Source organism: Monodelphis domestica, chromosome 5 (assembly GCF_027887165.1).
Source record: "Monodelphis domestica isolate mMonDom1 chromosome 5, mMonDom1.pri, whole genome shotgun sequence".
NCBI classification, from domain to species: domain Eukaryota; kingdom Metazoa; phylum Chordata; class Mammalia; order Didelphimorphia; family Didelphidae; genus Monodelphis; species Monodelphis domestica.
Window position 1 is genome coordinate 253,275,071 of NC_077231.1, and position 20,941 is coordinate 253,296,011.

General features: G+C 36.0%; 1 protein-coding gene across 19 annotated transcripts in view; it reads left to right on the forward strand.

Annotated features, from left to right (window-relative positions):
* Positions 1-20,941, forward strand: part of ARHGAP12 (Rho GTPase activating protein 12) — a 146,112-nt gene that overhangs the window by 65,334 nt on the left and 59,837 nt on the right. For 17 of the 19 annotated variants that reach the window (XM_007504786.3, XM_007504781.2, XM_007504782.3 and 14 more), the window contains one exon: positions 13,355-13,618. In XM_007504786.3, the coding sequence (XP_007504848.1) occupies positions 13,355-13,618 (264 nt within the window). Of the gene's footprint in view, positions 1-6,407; positions 6,641-13,354; positions 13,619-20,941 lie in introns of those variants that run through there. The other 2 variants (XM_007504793.3, XM_056800062.1) reach the window with 2 other exon arrangements.

The window sequence follows — 20,941 nt, forward strand, 5'->3', positions numbered from 1 at the left end:
TTGTACATTTTATGGTACCTCGACTCTAAAACATAGATTCCCTTATCCACTCCAGGCATAGAATTAAATGGGAAGAGACTTGTGAAGGTTAAGCCCTCTTAAATTTTCCTATACTACTTCTGTAAAATATTCCTTTCCATTCAAGTAAATCCTAGCAAATAGTTTGAAATATTATACATTATCATCCTTGGCAGTTTGATGGAAGAAGCATTCTTTCCAGTTTTGTGTATTCCATGATGGGATTTTGGACTACCCAATGATTTAGCCTATTGAGACCCAAAACTATTGCAGGCCCCCAACTAGATTCCTGCCTGTCACTCTTGTTCCTCATTCCATTATCTTCTTCTAGTCATTTCTTTTTACTCCCACTCCCAGTTTACTATTTATTTATTTTTAGGATTCATTAAAAATTTTTTTTGAGTTCCAAATTCTCTCCTCCCTTCGTCCTTTCCCCACCCATTGAGAAAGTAAGTAATATGGTATCACTTATACAAGTCTAAGGGTTAAAATTAATGGTTTGACAAATATTTGAGTTTAAAAATTTGGTGTCATCTCCATTTATAAAATATTAACTCTTAAGTCAGGGTCTGTTAGCAGCTGTAAACAATTTAGTTTAATAGAGATAGTAAAAAAAGAGGGAGATATAGTAAAGAAAATAGACAATATTGTTTAGCCAGATACCTATAATTGCTGTCCCTTTTGTTAGAATGTGAACTTTTTTGTTTTTTTAAAACCCTTACCTTCTGTTTTAGAATCAATACTGTGTATTGGCTCCAAGGCAGAAGAGTGGTATAGGCTAGGCAGTGGGTATCAAGTGACTTGCCCAGGGTCACATAGCTAGGAAGTGACTGAGGTCAGATTTGAACCCAGGACCTCCCATCTCTGGGCCTGGCTCTCAATCCACTGAGTCACCCAGCTGCCCCCAAGAATGTGAACTTTTTCTGTTTGTATTTCTGATGTGTACTTAACATAGAACTTTTAAACATTTGTACATATAGGTGCATAAATGCTTTGTTATTCACTCATTCATTTATCTTGTTACATGGCTACTCTGAGATTTTTTCATTTTAATTTTTTAATATGTTTCTCAGTTTCTGAGCTGACTGTTACAGTAATCTTACTTTCCATGCTTTGCTGCCTAACTGAACTAAATGTCAAGATCTCATTGTTTCAATCATTAGGACATTTTCATTCTATACACCTGTTTTTTTCTTCCTCTTTATAACTGGGAATTTGACTGGAAATAAAAATCTTAAAATTATATTTAGTAAGATAAAAAATAATTTTAATAAAAGGAGAAGAGTAAGAAGTTTTTAGTAAACAAGTGAAATTGTCTCTCCTGGCAGTGATGGGTGTGATTTGAGGAGAAAGATAAAGGTTGATCAGCTAAATGTCGCTAATCTGTCTTTATTTTTAAATTTTGGTTTCTTGGTTTTATCTTTTACCAGTTATCCAACATGCTCTAATCTCATGTTTCACTAATCAGAAGCAAGCATTTGAAATGCTTATGCTAAATAATTTTATAACAATGTGGACTGGATAGTAGAGATTGGTAGGAAAAATTTTGTGATGTTTGTGTAGTAATTCCTGAGTATTATGGAGGTATATAGTCAGATTAATATGGTTTCTGATGATAGATATGATAATGGCCGTATATTTGGTAAAAATGCTGATAATAATGATGACTAATTTTTATATAGGTGCTTACTTTTGTGTCAGTAACCATGCTAAACATCTTTAAAAAATATTATTCCATTTGATCCTCACAACAATCCTATAAAGTAAATGCTATTGTGATCCACATTTTATAGTTCAGAAAAACGGAGACAAACAGGTTAAGTGACTTGCTCAAGGTTACATGGCTAGTAAATGTCTTAGATAGGATTTGGACTCCCCAAACCAGCACTATCCACTGTTCCATCTAGCTGCCTATTCTTTTGTGCCCTCTGTTTGTTTATTTAGCTTTTGAAATGTCTTCAGATCATGATGTTATAACAAATTTGGCAGGAGTAAATTGAACTGTAATTATCCTTTCTTTGAGCCTTTTCTCTAAGTCAAAGGTGCATATAAGACTGGCTTTCTTCAATACAAATTCAGAGATGTATTCCTTACACTCAAAGTGTCCATCATTTTTATCCTAGAAAACAGTTCTTCTGAAGCAAATTTAGAATAGCAATTCTCTATGTTTATTCTTCAAGGTTTTGAAGAATGAAATTATCATTGACATATCAAAAATTATTAACTATTTTTAAACCTCTATTTTTGGCAGACATGACTCTAATGAATATCCAAATAATTGAAGTTTCCTGTCACTGTTATTGCTTCATTCTTTTCTTTTTCTATGAAGCTCATATAGAAATATTCTTGGGATAAGTCACTATCCCTTTATATGTAGTGTGCTATGAAATATTGCACCCAAACTTAAAATATTTAAATAAAAGTTTTGGGATAGCTAGATAAAGCACTTACTATATGCCAAGTACTGTGCTCAGCTCTAGGAATGCTAATTCAAGCTAAAGGAAAGACAGCCCTTTCCTTTAAGTAGCTTACATTACTGAGAGAAGAGAATGGAGGAAGAGAAGGAATACATCAGCACGAAGGCAAAGTGGAGAAGTCCAGAGGGTCAGAAGTAGAGCTTGGAGAGAACTATGAGTGTGGCTCACTGTACATTTTCTCAAATGGAGGTTATAGTCAGGAATGACCCTAGAGGGAAGGTGGCATCTTGTAGGCTGAGAAGGCAGATGGCTAGAAATAGAGAATTTGGGAATCAGGAGCAAAGGTTGGAGGAGAGTGAGTCAGTGTAAGTTCTTCTTTTGTAGGTTCAATGAAAGCCTCTTTGGAACTGTCCTAGTAGCAGGCAGGAAACTGGGAATATTGTATGCCTTATCTAATCCTGGTATCTTTTATTATGTCTATTTTAAAAGTTTTTGTTCTGTGTAGATTCCCTAGCCTTGGATATCTTTTCAGACTGTCCTGGACCCACTTTTCTTCTCCCTCTGTGTTATTTTGTCTGATGATCTTAGTACTCTCATATTCATTTATCATGTCTCTACAGATGAATCTCAGATCTGTTTTTCAGCCCTAACCTCTCTCCTTACCTCCAGTCTCAGAGCTCCAGCTGTCTGTTGGGCATCTCAGCATGTCCAAAACCGAGCCCATTATTTCCCAAATCTTCCTTCTTCCTGGTTTCTTCTTACTATCCAGATTACCACCCTCTTCCTAGTCCCCTGTATTTGTAATCTCAGTATTGCCTTTCACTCCTCATTCCTTCTCATTCCTTGAATGGAATCTGTTAAATCCTGTTGACTGTACCTTTGTAAATCTTGAAATCTCTCAGACTTGTGAATGTTAAAAATTTCCCCATCGGGGAATTCTTAATTGGAACAAATTCCCTACTGAGAAACATTCCCCATTTTGATGTGAGAACTCGCCAGGATCAGAAATGGGAGGACTTCTACTCTAACCGTACTTAAGACTGCTTTAGGGGAGAAAACTCCTTGCTATGGGAGGACCTCTACTCCACCTGTACTTAAGATTGCTTTAGGAGAGAAAACTCCTTGCTAAACAATGAAAGTACTTGGACCCATGCTTATAATAAGGCAAGGAGTTCTTTGAGCCAGGCCTGTTTTTAGAATTGATACAATGGGATGCTAGGTACCTAAAAGGGTCTGGCAAGTTTTCTCTTGATGAGATTAGTTGACTCAGCTGTGTTTTCTCTAGTTCAGACTTACTGAGGAGATTGGTTGACACAGCAGCATTTTTTTCTGATTCAGACTTACTGAGGAGATTGGTCGACTTAGCAGGAATTTAGATGGGCAGTCCTTTGGAAAGCGTCTACAGTGATTGGTAGATGTAGGGACTTAGGGGAAGTGATATGGGAGAAAAACCCCTATATAAGAAAAAGCAGAATCTCTTGAGGAGAGATCCTTTTGGAGGAATTCCTTTTAGAGGATCTCTGATGAGGACCGCTTGGGAAGAATCTCTTGAGAGAGGCTCTGGAGAAGGGAAGCTCTTGGAGGACAATCTCTAAGGAGGTCTCCCTGGAGCTCCTCTAAGGGGACTCTGTCCCTCTGGAGGCTCTGGAGAGAGGCCCTTTGGAACAGTCTCTCTGGCTAGAAGGCTCTCTGGTGAAGTCAGCTGAGATGGAGCTGGCCTGGTGTCACTAGAATCCTTGTTTAGGCAGACCTTGTGGTGAGTGTTAAAAGACTGACTGACTGATTCTCTCTCTTAAGACTCAGGTCTAGGCCATATTGGCTTGAAGCCCTTCATAATTTCTTTCTCTCTTTCTCTAATTCCTCATTATATTATTAATTAAAAATCTCTATAAAACCCAGTTGACTTGGGTATTTGAATAATTGGGAATATTTCCCTGGCGACCACCTTATATTTGCTTTAAAAACCAAGACACTGTAGTGAAACATATTTTCTGCGGTCAAATTTACTCACCCTCTCATATCTATCACAATTTATATCTTCCACTATTTTAATCACTACAGTTTAAGACCTTTACCATTTTAGATCTCACACCTTTTTGACTTCTCTTGACTGTTCCCCCCTCTTCTTTGGCACTGATACCACCTGGTATGGTATTCACAATCGTTCACATGCCTTTCTTCTTTAGATAGTAAGCTCTTTGAGGATGTGGGTTGTTTTTTCTTAGTCATTCTTAAGGGCTGGAGTAAGAAATCTAGTTTTATAGTGTGGTGTGGCCTCATTGATTATAGTTCTATCACAGACCTATCATAAATAAGATCAAGTTCCTTCATAGTAGCAAAATAAATTTCCTTTTAAGTTAAAGGAATTCTATAACTAGAATTAGAGACTATTTCTAAAGTTTAAGTCCAGTTGTTTCTTTCACTCCCCTGCTCAAGAAGTTTTGATGCTTCCCTTTTTGCCAATTTTTTTCCCTTTATTTGCCAATAAAATAAAAAAATCCTTTCTTTGGCACTTAACCCCATTTACAAACTGACTCCAGGCTAATCTTTCCTGAGATTTCATATTTTCTCTCCTCACATATTCTAACTTTCCAACCAAACTGATCTATTTGCTATACTCTCTATATAACATTGCTGCTTTGAAAAAAATAGATTTTCCTTTGCATAAACTATCCCTTTTGACTGGAATATTTTCCTTCCTCTCCTCTTCCTTTTAGAATCCCTAACTTCTTACTCAGATCAGTTCAAGTGCCACTTCCTACAAAATGTCTTTCCTGATTTTCCATAATTTTTAGTGCTTTTCCCTCTCATTCCAAAGTTACTTTGTAATCTGAAATGAGTGTGAGTGTGTGTGTGAGTGTGTGTGTGTGTGTGTGTGTGTGTGTGTGTGTGTGTGTGTGTGTGTGTGTGTGTATTTGTTTGTTTGCGGGGCAGCTAGGTGTCTCAATGACTAGAGAGCCAGGCCTGGAGATGGGAGATCTCATGTTCAAAACTGGCCTTAGACATTTCTAGTTGTGTGACCCTCGGCAAGTCCATTTAGCCCCCATTGTGGGATTTAATATATAATATTTATATATATATATGTATATATATATAATATTTTTGTATTTATTTATCTATATACTGGTTTCCCTGATTAGAATATAAAATACTTGGTGGCAGGGTTTCATTTCTTTGTATATCCAACTTCTGGTACTTGGTAGACAATTAGTTAGACAGTTGTTGAACTAACAAGATTGAATAACATAATCATGTTGTCATTTCTTTGCCAAAATACTTTCATGACAATAAATTTGTTTTTTGATAGAACATTTCTAGTTATATAATATTCCAACAGGATCATGTTTTAAAGTATCTAAGTCTTATTAGTTTTGCTCTTTTGAGTACCAATTTTCATTTATATATACAGACTAAAAATTGCTATCTTTTCATGAAGGGGCCCTAAAGGCAATGTGCTCCCACTATCATAAATAAAGACACTGAGACCAGGGAAATTTAGTTGCAACCTAAGCTCACATAAGTCACACAGTTTTTCTCTCTCTGTCTCTCTCTGTCTCTCTGTGTCTCTCCGTTTGTCTGTCTGTCTCTCTCTCTCTTTCTCTCTCCCTTTCTCCTTTTCTCCCTTTCCCTCTCCCTCTCCCTCTCCCTCTCCCTTTCCCTCACCCTCTCCCTCACCCTCTCCCTCTCCCTCTACCTTTCCCTCACCCTCACCCTCACCCTCTCCCTCTCCCTCTCCCTCTCCCTCTCCCTCTCCCTCTCCCCCCAGTATAGAATAAGGGCTAGACAATGGGGATTAAGTGACTTGAAAGTATCTAAAGCCAGATTTGTACCAAGGACTCCTGTTTCTAGACCTGGCCTCAATCCACTGAGTCACCTAGCTCTCCCCCCATTCAGTCTTTTTCAAACCAGTTTTCTTTAATTGTTATAATTCCCTTCCCAATTATAGTTCTAAACTTCTTTTTTTGTCTTTTACTTGACTTCTGTTTTGTCTTATCCATCTCTCACTCTTTTTAAATAGAGCAGATAAAGTCAGAAAATTATGATTTGAACAGATAATATTCTCTTGCTGAAAACACTTAATCTTTCAAAAGACAGGTGGAGCCCAAGAATAATTAGTGGAGGAGAAGACAGGAGACTTCATTCCAAAGAATCATATGAGGCACTATGTGGGTTGTTGCCAAGGAGGGAGTACTGCCTGTGCGGAGGTTAATTTTTATTTTATGTTCAAATATTATGCAATTTCCTGCATGTGTATTTAAAGATGTCTTATTTGAAAGATTGAGTCACTTCTGATTATAGTGAAATAATGTATTCACTATACTGTATACATATTTTTCAAAGTTGTAATCATACTTATTTCCTTTAATTTTCTGTCACTAAAAAAAAAAAGCTCTGGACTAGCAATCAGGAAACTGAGGTTCTAGTCTCAGCACTACCATTAATTAACAGTGTGACCTTGGGAAAGGCAGTGTGACATAGTAGAAAGATTCTTGGAATTGAGAGCATTTTGCTGAAATCCAGCCTCTACTATTAAGCTTTGTAACTTTAGGCCAGTTATATTAATCCCTCTGAGTCTTGGTTTCTTGCCTGGATAATGAGACTAGAGGATCTCACAGGTGTTAAGTACATGGAATTGAAAATGAAAAATGTCCAAAATGAGTCATTCCAAATATAAAAATGAAGATCTTGTTGCCTTTGGTAGATCTGTGATCCTGTTGATAAACAGTCTATCCACTCTTTCTCATTCTGAAACTTTTGTTGATAATCTTCTATGAGTTCCATTTTGGGGTCTTCCCTCCATCATGGTATCCTCCAGATCTTTTGATGTTTGACGGCCATTAGGATGTGTAGGCAGTTAACTATTATTATCGCTTGCTTTTGCTGTATATACCTTTGTCAGATGTGGTGTCTGCTTCTTCTGTACAATAATCTGTTGCCACCTGCTGTTACCCACTGTGAGCCTCTCTATTGTTCATTAATGACCCATGGCTGTACCTCCTACTGGAATCTGACTTGTTATATTCAGCCTTGTCTATTCTACCTCCACAGTATCTTGGTATGTCTCTTCTTTTCCTTTCCAGTAGCCACCCCCATAGCTCAGACCCTTCTTCATCACCTCTCAAACTGCTGTTGGAAAAGTACTAGCCTCAGACTTGATCTTCTGCCTCCAGTCTATCCTCTCTCCAATCTGTCCCCCAAGTAGGGCCGAAAATGATGATATTCCAAAAGTAGAGGTCTGATCATGCACGTGCTGTTTCCCCCCTCATTTTTGTCTTTGGGTCTCAGCATCCAGCATAGTGATTGGCATCTAACAGGTGATCAATAAATGTCTTCTGATTTGTTTAAAAAAATTTTTTTTAATCCTTACCTTCCGTCTTAAAATCAGTACTGTGTAATCGGTTCTAAGGCAGAAGAGCAGTAAAGGCTAGGCAAATGACTTTCTCAAGGTCACACAACTAGGAAGTGTCTGAGGCCAGATTTGAATCCAGGACCTCCCATCTCTAGACCTGGCTCTTAATCCACTGAGCCACCTAGCTGTCCCCAATTTGTTAATGTGTTGATGTAAAGATTGGCCTTTTTTTTGAAAGGAGAATTGTGGGGTTATCAAGATCATAGCATTATGATGCTTTTTTTGGTTAATATTGTTATGTATAACTGATGTTGATTGATTTTGATAAACTTCTTTCAGTCCTTGTTGTAAGGAAAGACAGACTAGTTAAGGTGCAATAGAGGGAAATGAGTAATGTAAAAAAATAAATGTAATAAAAGTAAGAATTTCTTGGGGGGGGGGTGGAGAAAGACTGTATAGTTTTCCAAAGCTGGGAGTTCCCTTATTGGTCCATGGGTCCAGTTTATTAAACTATCAAATGACAGCTTGATAGAATTATTTCTACCAACAATGATCATATGTTGTTTTCCTCCAAGGAGAAGGTATATACCTTCCTTCCATTTAATGGCAACTTCCTTTGTCTTCTGGTTTTATTAATGGCAAGAATGTCAGTTCTGGTATAGTTCCTGAAGATCTACATAATCACTGAAAAAGAATCTCACATTAGGTTAATGTTTATGAGTTCAAAAATTCTAATTAAAAAACACTATTGTGAATCTTAGGACTCTCTTCTTTTTCTGTTACTGTACAATCACTGTTTAAGTGGAAATAGGCCATACAGAATATGAATAGAAAGGCTTTTTTGTTTTTTTTTCTTTCTTGAATATGTTTCCATGGTGAGCCCTACTAGGGATAAGTCTTTCTACTTAGCTAGTCTATCAGCCCTTGGAAAGTTGAATTAGTTTGTTCCTAGTACCATACCAAAAGGTTATGCAGCATCATGAGCTTGTCAGAGTTTATACTGCACTGGTATGGCCTTTAGAAACCTATAGATTTTTGTTTTATGTCACAATAATGACACAATAGGGCTTTGTAGAAGATATCAAACTGTTTTGGTTTTGGACATGGACACATTCCTAGTTCATACTCAAGAAGTAAAGGATTAGATTTTGAAGGGACCTTAGTTTAGTGATCACTTAGGAGGAAATGATGAATTACCTAGGGTTACAAAGATAGTAAGTAGCAGGAGAGGCATTTGAACCTAGGACCTCTGGCTCCAAATTTATTCCAAGCTGTTTTCTCAAAATATTCAACCTTGCAAACAAAGAAACACAAAATTAAAAAGCATATACTTTGGAGTAGCTCAATGGGCTCAGTGGATAGAGAGCCAAGCCCAGAAATGGGAGGTCCTGGGTTCAAATGTGGGCCCAGACACTTCTTAGCTGTGTGACTCTGAGCAAGTCACTTAACCTCAGTTTCCTAGTCCTTACCACTCTTCTGCCTTGGAACTGATACTTAGCATTAATTCTAAAACAGAAGAGAAGGATTTTTAAGTATGTATGTTGATATAAGCTATAAATTGGAATCATTCTTTGTACAGGTTTGTTTGATTACTTTCAAGGGAGTATAATTGGTATATATGTGTCTGTATGCTTTCTTATTTTGTTGAATCAAATTTTTCCAGTTGAAAACCAGAACCCAACTACTGTGTCTATTCTTACAGAGCCTCAAAATATGTTTTTCAAGGATATTTTCTGTGTACCCAGAGTTAAGTCTCCAGACACTCAAATTGTACTGAAAATACATTGAAAAGGTTTTATTTTGTGAATATAATAGTAATCCATTTTGTGTGATTTTGATAGTATGGTACTTATTATCAACAGTGCTAACAATTGCATCATAAATGTTTAACAAAAGGAATGTTTTATTTAGAGGTGTGCCCTTGTTTTTATTATATCTATGACTTTAAAAATGAAATAATTTAAGTATGAGCAATATGTATTTTTTCCCTTAGCAAACTTGTACCCTTCCCTCCCTTAATTATTTTTGAGGAAGATTACCAGATTTTGAAAAGTAGAGAGTCATTTTGATAGGCTTGTTAGAGGTTAGCAACAGCTAAGGTCTTAGCTGTTATATAGATTACATTTGAAGTTAGCATTTTGGAATAACATCTTAGACGATATTTTATCTTTTATGACTATTACATTTATATATGTTTGATGAAAAAGAGTTTTACAAATAGGTAGTTATTCCTGAATTCTTTTTACTATTTAGTTCCTTAAGGCTCTTTTTGTAGCTTTATTTTTTTAAACCTAGTCATTACACATATACTCTTCTGGAGTGAAAGTATTGACATTCTATTCTAAATCTTCTCGTACAATTTTACTTGTCCTAGAGTTTAAAAAGAGAGAAGAATCATGTATATGTTGCTTAGCCAAATATGTCCTTTTTAAAAACTCGAGTACAGAGTACTAGAGTAACCACAGTTATACTCAGTTTAATAAAATTATAATAGGTTACCCTTAGATAAAACTTATGTAGGATTTTGTGCTCTTGGCTGACATCTAGTGGGACATTTAAAAACAGAAAATGGATTTGGATGGTTGCAAAACATGATCATGAACACAAATGAAAATGGGAGTAACCTTAGAGACCCTAAAGTTTAATCCCTTTAGTTTGCTGATGGCCAAACTGAGACTTCATGTAGATAAGCAGTTTACCCAATGATTAATGGCAGAACCTGGATGAGAACTTCGGTCTTTAGAATCTAAATCGGAGTTTCTACACCTTTGTGTATGAGTAGGCCCCTTTGTCAGTCTGGTGAAACCTATATATTCCTTCTCAGGATAATATTATTTTAAAAATTAAAAATTTAAGGAAATTCTAAATTTTACTTAGAGATTAGTGAAAATAAAGATGTAATTTATTTTTTCCCATTCAAGTTCTCAGACTCCTTGAAACCCATGCATAGACCGCTTGCGGTTCATTAAATACAAGTCTTTTCTACTATCTCACATTCCTTTTCTACGTGGACTCTTCCACTCTCCTAAATTGATATCATTACTGCCCAGATCAGCAAGGCTCACTACAAACTTCTGTTATTTCATCTCAACTGAGCCTTCAGTGCCTTGCAACATAACTTTTTTCTTGATTAATTCTCTGTCTCTTTTTAGCAGTTACTCAAAATCTTCAATTCTCAAACCCTAATTGAGACAATTATACTTTATTTTAATGAATGCCTCTGCCTCCTTTACTGAGAAAATTAAAGCTTTTCAACATGAGCTTCCCCACTTCATACCTTAAAATCCATCTATATTTTCACACATCCTTTTCTATTTTATCCCCATCTTTGAAGAGAGCTCAGTGTCTGGCATATAGTGGATGCTTAATAAATGTTTATTGTATTATATTAACATTTAGAGTGGTTGGCATATTTCCTTTCCCAGGCCAATCACTGTGCAACTGAAGCCCTCACTCCCATCTCCTCTCTTCTCCAGGAGCTGCCCCTTTTGAACATTTCTTCTCTTTGTCTTGCATATCTTCAGTCTCCCCTTCTATTGCCTCTTTCCCTGCTGCTTCCTACAAAATGCTTGGGTTCACCCACAATAGCCTTAAAAGAAATTCATTGAACCTGCCTAACTCTTAAACTCTTGTCTGATATCCCTTTCATTTTACCACTAAACACCTAGAGAGCGTCCTCTGCATTCATGGTTTCTGCTTCCTCATTGTCCATTCTTTGCTCACTCTTTCTCTACAATGTTTTTTATCCCACCACTACTGAAATTGTACCAAGGTGGAAGTTAGCAACTCCAGAATTATAGTCTTTTCTCAGTCTTCATCTTCCTTGATTTTTCTGTAACTTTTAATACTGGTAACTGTTCCCTCTTTATTGATGTACTCTTTCCCCATGGCTTCTGTAGTATTTGTCACTCACTTCCTGTCAGTTGAATGCTTTCTTAAGTTCCTTTGCTGATCTCAAGCCTGAAAGTTCTTATGGGCCAGTTTCACTTCTTTCTCTTCACTTCCCCTCAATGACCCTGTCATGTTCTATGAATTCACATGCCCTATCTATGTGGGTGACTTACAGGCAGATTGATACAACAGTATTTCTCCTGAACTCTAGGAACACACCATCAACATGCCCATAATGTTTTTATATGCATCTTAGAATCTGAAATAGAAGGGTCCAAAAAGGCCATGTAATTCATTTCATACACAAACAAGAATCTCTTCTAAAACAAATCTGATAAATGGTCATCTAGCCTTTGCTAGTTGTCTTCCTAGTTGAGGAACCCACCATCTCAGGGGATAGTCAGTTCTATTTTTGGATAGTCCTAATTATTAGAAACTTTTTCCTCTATGTTGAGTTTAAAGCTTGCCAGTCTGTGGCTTACCCCCATTACTTGTAGTTTTGTTATTTGGGACCAAGCAGAGCAAGTCTAATCCCTCTTCCATGTAACATCTCACAAGATATTTGGAAGACATTTATTATATTTTGCCTTCCTAAATCCCCATTCCTCAGGGCTAAATGTCCTCAATTACTTTAATTTATCCTTTAATGGCAAGAACTCAGGCTCTTGAAATATCAGTTACCCTCCTTTGCCCATAATCCATCTGGAGGTCCTTGGGGTCAGGAACTCTTTGGACTATATTTCTAAACATCTAGCATTGTGCCTATTACACAGCCATTTAGTAAATGCTTATAAATAAGTCTAACTTGGTCATATTTTAAATACATTATTGAGGCGTCTTTGTCTTTTAAATACATTATTGAAGCGTCTTTGCTAAAATTTTACTTAAAAATTTTATACCAATATTCATTAAGAATATTGGTCCAGGGGGCAGCTAGGTGAGAACCATGCCCAGAGATGGGAGGGTCTATGTTCAGATCTGTCCTCAGACACTTCCTAGCTGTGTGACCCTGGGCATGTCACTTGACTCCCATTGCCTAGCCCTTACCACTCTTCTGCCTTAGAACCAATACACAGTATTGATTCTAAGGTGGAAGGTAAGAGTTTATTAAAAAACAAAAGCAAAAATCTTTTATTTGGCAGCAGCAGGAATTGAATGCCATCAACTAATTGTTGACTTGTTAGAAGACTTTTTTTTAGTTTATAGTTTTAGAATTTTAATCTTCAAAAAATTTTAAAAATTTTAAATTTTTAGCCATATTTTCAAGAAATAATTTTTCTATTATTTGCACATAATCATAGAATTTTGAAAATAGGTCAACACCCTCTTTATTGAGGAAGAAATAGAATCAAAGAGTTTGTTTCTTATTCAAGGTAATATGGATAGGTAATAGCAGAGCCAGGATTCAAATCTATTGATTCTAACTCATATTTTAGTATTTCTTTGGTTGGAAGAAAACTATTTAATAAGTCTTACCATTTTCAGTTTTATCCCTTTTTTGCCCAAATTCTACATCTTCAACTACATAGCAGATGTCTCCTATTGAAGAATATATACATTTTTGTTAATAAAATTACATAGATAATAATGTATGTTTTATAAATGACCTTTTTGTTAACTGGGAGTTTATGAATATAATTTCATCTGAAAATAAAATATTCTAAATTTATTCCAATAGCCAACTACACCACCAAATCAAGGAAGACCAGATTCTCCTGTCTATGCTAATCTACAAGAACTGAAAATATCCCAGTCTGCACTCCCCCCTCTTCCTGGCAGTCCTGCTATTCAGATTAATGGAGAATGGGAAACTCATAAAGATAGTACAGGACGTTGTTATTACTACAACAGAGGAACACAGGAAAGAACCTGGAAACCACCTCGATGGACTCGAGATGCCAACATAAACAAAGGAGATTGCCAGAATTCAGGAGATCAAGAGGTATGATTGTTTTAAGGAATCAATCCATGACAGTCATCAAAGCTTTCTCTTTCATTATTATTTGAAGGAAAGGTAAATGAAGAATTTTCTTTCTATAGATGTTATATTTGTGTCATAGACAAGTAGTAAAGCATCCATAGCCTCAGAAGTGCTAAGTATTATTATCTATCTTCATTTTATTTGTGTTGGTAATTTTCCTCATAATAGCTTACCTAAAGATAAATAGCTTCATGTATGTAATTTATTTGCAGAGCTTAGTTACTGTAATCAAAGAGCACAAACAGCTCCTTATAGTTGGGTGGAACAACTTGTCCAACTTTTTAGGATCATGGAAGAAGGTGAAGGAAAGGGAGCTATATAACTTAACTCAGTCAAATAGATAGCAACTTTGCTTATTATCAGAGAATCATTAAGTAATGTAAGATTGTTAGTTCCTTGAGAACAGGGGCTATATTTTTGCTTTTCTTTGTATCACCAGGCTTATGTGTCTGGGACATAGTAAGCATTTTAACAATTGCTTATCCATTGCTCAGCTCTTAGGTTTGGTGCTAATAGGATCCCAGTGATTAATCTAGTCTAGCCTCTGAATTTTGCAAGTGAAGAAAATGAGACCCAGATGGGTTAAGTGATGGTCAGACAGGTATTAAATTGCAGTGACAGAGCTCAGATTTGAGCCCAGATTCTCCTGTTCAAATCTAATATAATCTAATACCATATACTATTGATCTGCCTCAAATTTTTTATTAGGCTATATTAGTTATTTTTTATTTTTCTCTTGTTTACTGTTAAGATAGCTTGTTATATGAGAGAAAATAGTTAAAACATGCTTAGTTAACAATGAATTCATGGACAGCAAGCATTTTTTCAGATTACTATTTATTTCTTATCTGTAAACTGAAGAGTTGAAAAAGATGATCTTTAAGGTTCTAGAAAGACTAATTTTAAAATCCTGTGACTTTTCAGCAAATTTTGACAGTTAACTCTTGCTGCCATTTTATTCTTTCAAATGTTCAATTACTCATTTCAATAGTTTTCTCCATTCTGAATGAAAATATATAGTATCATCTCTGGAATTAAATACGTTCTGATTTCTTCACTCCTTTGGTATTCTTTCTACTGATGCAAATTGTAGCTTATCCATGACTTAATGGATGGTCTTTGTGGCCCTTCCCCACCCCCAACCCCCACTCCCAACCCCTAATCATCACTTGGGAAACAGTGTTCTAGTGTTCTGCTGGTAAACTCCTGAAATTATCTAGGCTGGTCCTCTGATAACAGACACTGCTATATCAATATATGGAACCCTTTCCAGCTTGGTAAGACATGCCATAGTTTATATATGAAAATCTAGATCAGCTGGAAAGACAGTTTAGGAAGGAATACCTTTCAAGTACATATAGTAATTCAAATTTCATTTAAAAAATACTAGCTAGTTTTGGAATTAATTTATAAAAGTATCATCCTAAAAAGGAATGGTTCTAAGTTGGTTAAAAATATTTCTTTGACTAGGTGAACATTTCTAGTCTTTTTTTACACTGATAATTTACTGAGAAAATAATTTTTAATTTTTAGTGTAAATAAATGTCAGCCAACCCCATCTGTTTTAGAATTATTTGAATTAGTGAAGCTCTAAATAAGATTTGAGTCTATTTGCTTAAAAAGTAGAAACTTACAAATTATGTGATTAAATAAATTATATTATCATATAACATGTAACTCAGTCTTTTGAGCATCCTGCCCCTCATCAATCTGATTGGCTCTATTACATGTAATGTAGGTACCAGTATCTATTTGTTAAAAATGTGGAGGGAAAGCCAGGGCATATTCTAGGTAATTTACTTATAGGATTGAGTTGGGGGGTTTTGTATGAACCACATGCTTCCCTTTCTTCTCAGGATAGACAAGAAGCACCCCCTGAAGAGACTGCTTTTAGAGCTGTGTACCACCTTCATTTGATGTTAATGGAGTCTCCAGAATCCTCTTCCAGTCATGGAGTAGCACCAGTCTGTAACTGCCTCTGTTCTCACCCCCTAATAACCACCTACCACTCCCAGGAACCTAGTTTTCCAGGAATGTATGTGGTGGGACTTGAGTTCCCATTTATATAATGGGAAAAGCAGAGGATCAGGACAGGAGACCAAGAAACAGACTATTATTGAAGTATCTCTTCCTGCTGGGTTGAGCATTTGCTATTCCAGACTTGCCATGTCATAACATTTTTTTTTTTTAGGAAACTCTCACTACCTCTTTTGTCCTTGGTTCTGAGAGAGGACATCTAGAGATCCTCCAGAGCTTTTGCATGGTTCATTCGGGCTTTAGTGCCAAGATTTTCAGTTAGCAGGCCTTTGGACACTTTATTCTTTCTGGTGCTATGACCCCAATCAATAGAAACCAACTGTGTAGGCAGTTTTAGGGAGCAGCAGTGGAAAGTCAAAGAGTCCTCTACTGAAAGATAATTAGTTGAGCTGGCTGGCTCATGGGGTACCCACCTTCTCTCATTTATATTTCTTGGGTCTGTTTGCATCATTCCCAACTGTAGCTTTGAGAAAGAAAGTTCCCCTTCCTTTTTTTCCCTAGTCTCATCCTCCTCTACATTCCAATATACACTCTGCTGATGGGGACTTAGCTACTGATTGTCCAAGGTTGATGTCGGACTAGAAGATATGGGCAAGGGCAGAGGAACTGTGGCACATATGTTGTATTGGTGAGCATCTCTTTCATCAAGGGGAACCAGATTGGACTACAAGCGTGGCAGTACCAGTCCACACACCCAAGGCCATTTTGGTGTGAGAGTCTGTCATTTTTGATTAATTATTCAAGGAGTTGATGATTTTTCCCCAAATAAGTAAGTTTAATAAATTATCCATTTGGGGGTGAAAAAATTGCCAATCCTGTTAACAGAAAGAATGGTGTTCATTGATAAGAGTAAGATATATGCTGATTTTATAGGTATAAGCTTACAAAACTTGAATGAAAGTGACTTTTTAAAAAAAGTTGTTAAAAATCAAGTAAAAAAAAAGTAGAGTAGCTTTTGTTCTGGGGATGGTTTTATTTTAAGCATTTTTGTATTGCTTTCTCAAACAGTAAAAGTTGTTGTTCTTCTTAATAATAATGTGGCTGAAGAAAGAGTAGCCCTGATGAATGAGAGAGTACTGGCTGTGGGAACCATCATCATACATTTATTGTGGAAAATATTATGACCTGCTTGCTGCCCAAAACATTTCTAACCATGTGCCTTATGTTTTTCTGGCCTTCCTCTCAAAATTTATTTTCTTTCTCTTATGTACCCAAGGTATAAGTGCAGTTCTAATAAACAGTCATTACAGTATAGTGTGTTTGTGGCTATATATGTGTATACATCTAATTTAAATAATATATTTTATTGTACTTCATATTTTCATACATATATAAATAGGAAATGTTATCTTCAAATATGTAGTGTCATGTTTTTAAAGGGATTATTAGCACTTCTACTTGTGGCTTAATTAGTATTTTTACTTGCTAGGTTATTTATTTCCCTTATTACTTTTATTCTTCTTAGAAAAGATAACTATGTAGTCTTTTATATTACTTTTTTGTTGTTGTTCAGTCATTTTTTATTTTGTCTGACTCTGTGACCCCATTTAGGATTTTCTTGGCAAAGATAATGGAGTGATTTGCCATTTTGTTCTCCAGATCATTTTGCAGATGAGTAAACTGAGGCAAACAGTTACGTATGTAAAAGTTAAAATTAAATCTCAATAATAATATTTTAAGAGATTTATTAATGATCATTAGAAATCAAGGAATAAAGAAGATACAAAATAAAGACCACATGCCCATGGCTGGTTAGCCATTTTTTAGTCAACCCCACTCACCACCATCAATGCTGATTCTACATCAGAGAGCAGGAGCCTCCAAAGCCCACGTCCTTTATCCTCTATCTATAGGAAGTATATAATGACAGGAAGTCAGTGGGCTCTTGGGATATGTAGTTCTTTTATTAGGGTAACAGATTTTCAATCATACATTCCCCCCCCTGAGACCCGCGGAAGACTAATCTTTCCAGTGGGTCTTGTAAACATACCAATTTTGAAATTATAATAATTTGAGGATAAGAGGAAAAGAGAACAAAACCAATAATTGCTAGGTGCATTGACAAAAAGCTAGTTAGGGGGCAGTCCCCTTTTGGCATAAGAGTATACATTCAAATTAAATGTTCAATCAACCACACCCAAACTTCATTCTGGATCTTCTTGATGTAGCTTGTGGTCTGTGGAGGCATCTTCATGGTGCCTTCTAAGAAGAGTTCATTTTCTGGATTTGGAGAGGTAGCATGTTTCTTAACCTAAAATAACTTTCAAAAAGAATTTAAAATTTGCAATTTAAAATAATAATAATACATTCCCCCCTGAAGGAGGGTGTTGAAAAAGACAGGGATCACTTAGGGATGCATGGCTGAGTTACGAGGTATATGAATCAATTGGCAAGAGAAATAAAAAAAAATTTTTTTAAATCCAAGTTTAAAAAAAAAGTAAGTTCTGGATGAAATATAGACTATCAAAGTCTTATGTGTAAAAATTCTAAGTAAAGGAAAAATAAATCCATAACAGGCCCTTGAATTAAGGCCCAATTAAAATTATTTCAGCAATTATGCATTTACCCAATCAGTAGCAAGGACTATAGAAAGTTTGCCACACCATGAAAGACAGAAAAGGGACTAGATTATAGGAGCCAGGTAGAATCCAAATTTGAGATACTTGATATAATGTGAGACAAGGAAGACCTGCCTTTAACACATGTTAAACAGCCACAACCTCGAACCCCAAACAAGTTCAAGTCCTCTTGTCGTGACACAAAATTTTCATGAATTCCACTGGGATTGGTTGGTCTCTTTGACCTTGTGCTGGATAGGCACTATGCAGTTTAGCTTTGTGCTTCTTTGGCACTGTGCACTGGTTCTTTTTATATTTTCTTGTCTTGGAACCAGACAGAATTATTAAGCAAAGTCCCATAATTCTTTTTTAAACAATCAGTGTCATCATTTTTATAGTCTCAAGCTTTTGGGGGCATGCATTGACATTATAGAGCAAATATATTTTAAACTTATATTACTGCAAAATCAAAAAAGTTAAAGAAAATCTTCTCAATGCTGGTGACATGCACTTCAAATACAAAACAGAGAGAAAAAATAAACTTAAATGAGTATATTGCACATGCAAGCAAAAACAATAATAAAAGAGTTTTAAAAACCCAAAATATATAGCTTAAAATACAATTACACTTTGTCAGCTAAGGAAATGTAGAATACAACGGTTTCTCACCAAAAATGAGATCCATTTCCTCTTCAAACCTGACCATGATCCACTGTGAGTACAAGCAAATGATTTTCACAAAGTAACAGTTTTTTATAAAGAACAATAGTACAACATGTAATGCACATTCAAAAAGTTTCAAAATCCCCAATATTATAATAGCCCATTTAATGACAATAGCAAACAAACCCACTATCATATTCCATATATGTTGCTCTATGACAAAAAACCCCCCTTTGAACTGATTAATATTTGTCACAATTTTTACAGATGTAGCAAATCTTTCAACCTTGGCAAATATATTTTTAGACAAAGTAAAATTTATTTGGGTCTAGAACATCACCAAGAAATCTAGATTGTTCTGGTGGAAGTAAATTAAACTGAAGAATTTTGCAGGAGCTCTTTTTGGCTTCCTGCTTCATAGAAATACCTTGGCAGGAACATTTCTTTGTTTTTCTACCTTTAATACAACATTCTTTAAAATATAAATATAAAAAGCCCATTCATTCAGAAACTACTAGTTAATTAAAATTATTTCTGAAGACCCCTTAACATTACAATTAAATTCTCTAAAGGTTGTTAGCCAGGTTGAGTCCATCCATCATCTATGTGAAAATTAGCAAATGCAAAATGGAAAAATAAAAGGCTGTTTATGGGTTTTTAAAATATTTTACAGTATTTTGTTCAGTAGTCATAAGGGAAGGGTAACAGAATATATATAATAGTTAAAACAGTAGATTAAAATGATTCAGTGTAACAGAACAGTATTGAATGCATTTAATATATGAAGTTAAAACAAAATTAAATCTTAAAAAAATCAGCAAAATACAATAAGATAGAGACTTTCATTAAAAAAAAAAGCCTGAAAAGGCTTAAAATTTCACCTCCAGACCCTTTAAAGTTCCTTTTTCTAAAATTCAGATCCCTATTATCAGCACTGTGGGACATCCCATAGTGAGGGAGAACATGGGTTTTAGGAATCTCAAACTGGGCAGGCCCAAATGGCAAAGGGTTGTAGGGGGATGAATTTCTCCCCTGAATCTCAGGTAAGATAATTGAAAGGATCAGTAGTAGAAAGAAAAAACATCCTAAAGCTGGAAGCTGTTTGAAATAGGTAATGCAATGCTCTTTCATAGAATACACCATGATTGCAATCAACTTCCTGTTTGGAAGAGTCTCTCCCTTCTCCCTGTCTCCCCTGAGGTAAAATGCTAGTTTCCCCAGAGGGAGTTAGGAGGCTAATCATTGCCTAAGGAAAAAAAAAAAAACCACCCTGGTTTTTTTTACTCTCTTCCCTGAGGAGCAACTCCTAGCTTCTCAGTGGCAGCAATCAGCCCAGCAGAGGCAGCAAAAGTGATCAGGGTCGGGGTGGAGGCCCATTTAGGATTGGAGCTGGAGATTAGGAGGAGAATTTCTGGAGGCCAGGGGCTGGAGCCAGGTGAACAATCTGGGTCCAGAAGATCAGGAGGAAGCAGTATCAGCAACACCACAAGCAACCGGGCAAAAAGTAGGAAAAGAAAAACGCAGCAGCTCCAAAGAGAGTTGGAGTTTGTAAGCATGGGTGGGGTGGGCAAAAAGCCTTGGTAGGAGAATGTGGCTTAAATTTTTTTTATCTAGGCTATCTTAAAAATTTGAGAGGTTCTTCTCCGACTAGTGCTTGCCATCAATGTAAAAGTTAAAATTAAATCTCTATAATAGTATTTTAATAGATTTATTAATGATCATTAGAAATCAAGGAATAAAGAGGAATCCAAATAAAGACCACATGCCCATGGCTGGTTAGCCATTTTTTAGTCAACCCCACTCACCACCATCAATGCTGATTCTACATCAGAGAGCAGGAGCCTCCAAAGCCCACGTCCTTTATCCTCTATCTATAGGAAGTATGTAATGACAGGAAGTCAGTGGGCTCTTGGGATATGTAGTTCTTTTTTTAGGGTAACAGATCCCAGGATCACATAGCTAGGATGTTTGAGGTCAGATTTGAATCTCAGGCAGATGAATCTTCTTATCCCTGCCCTCTAACCAC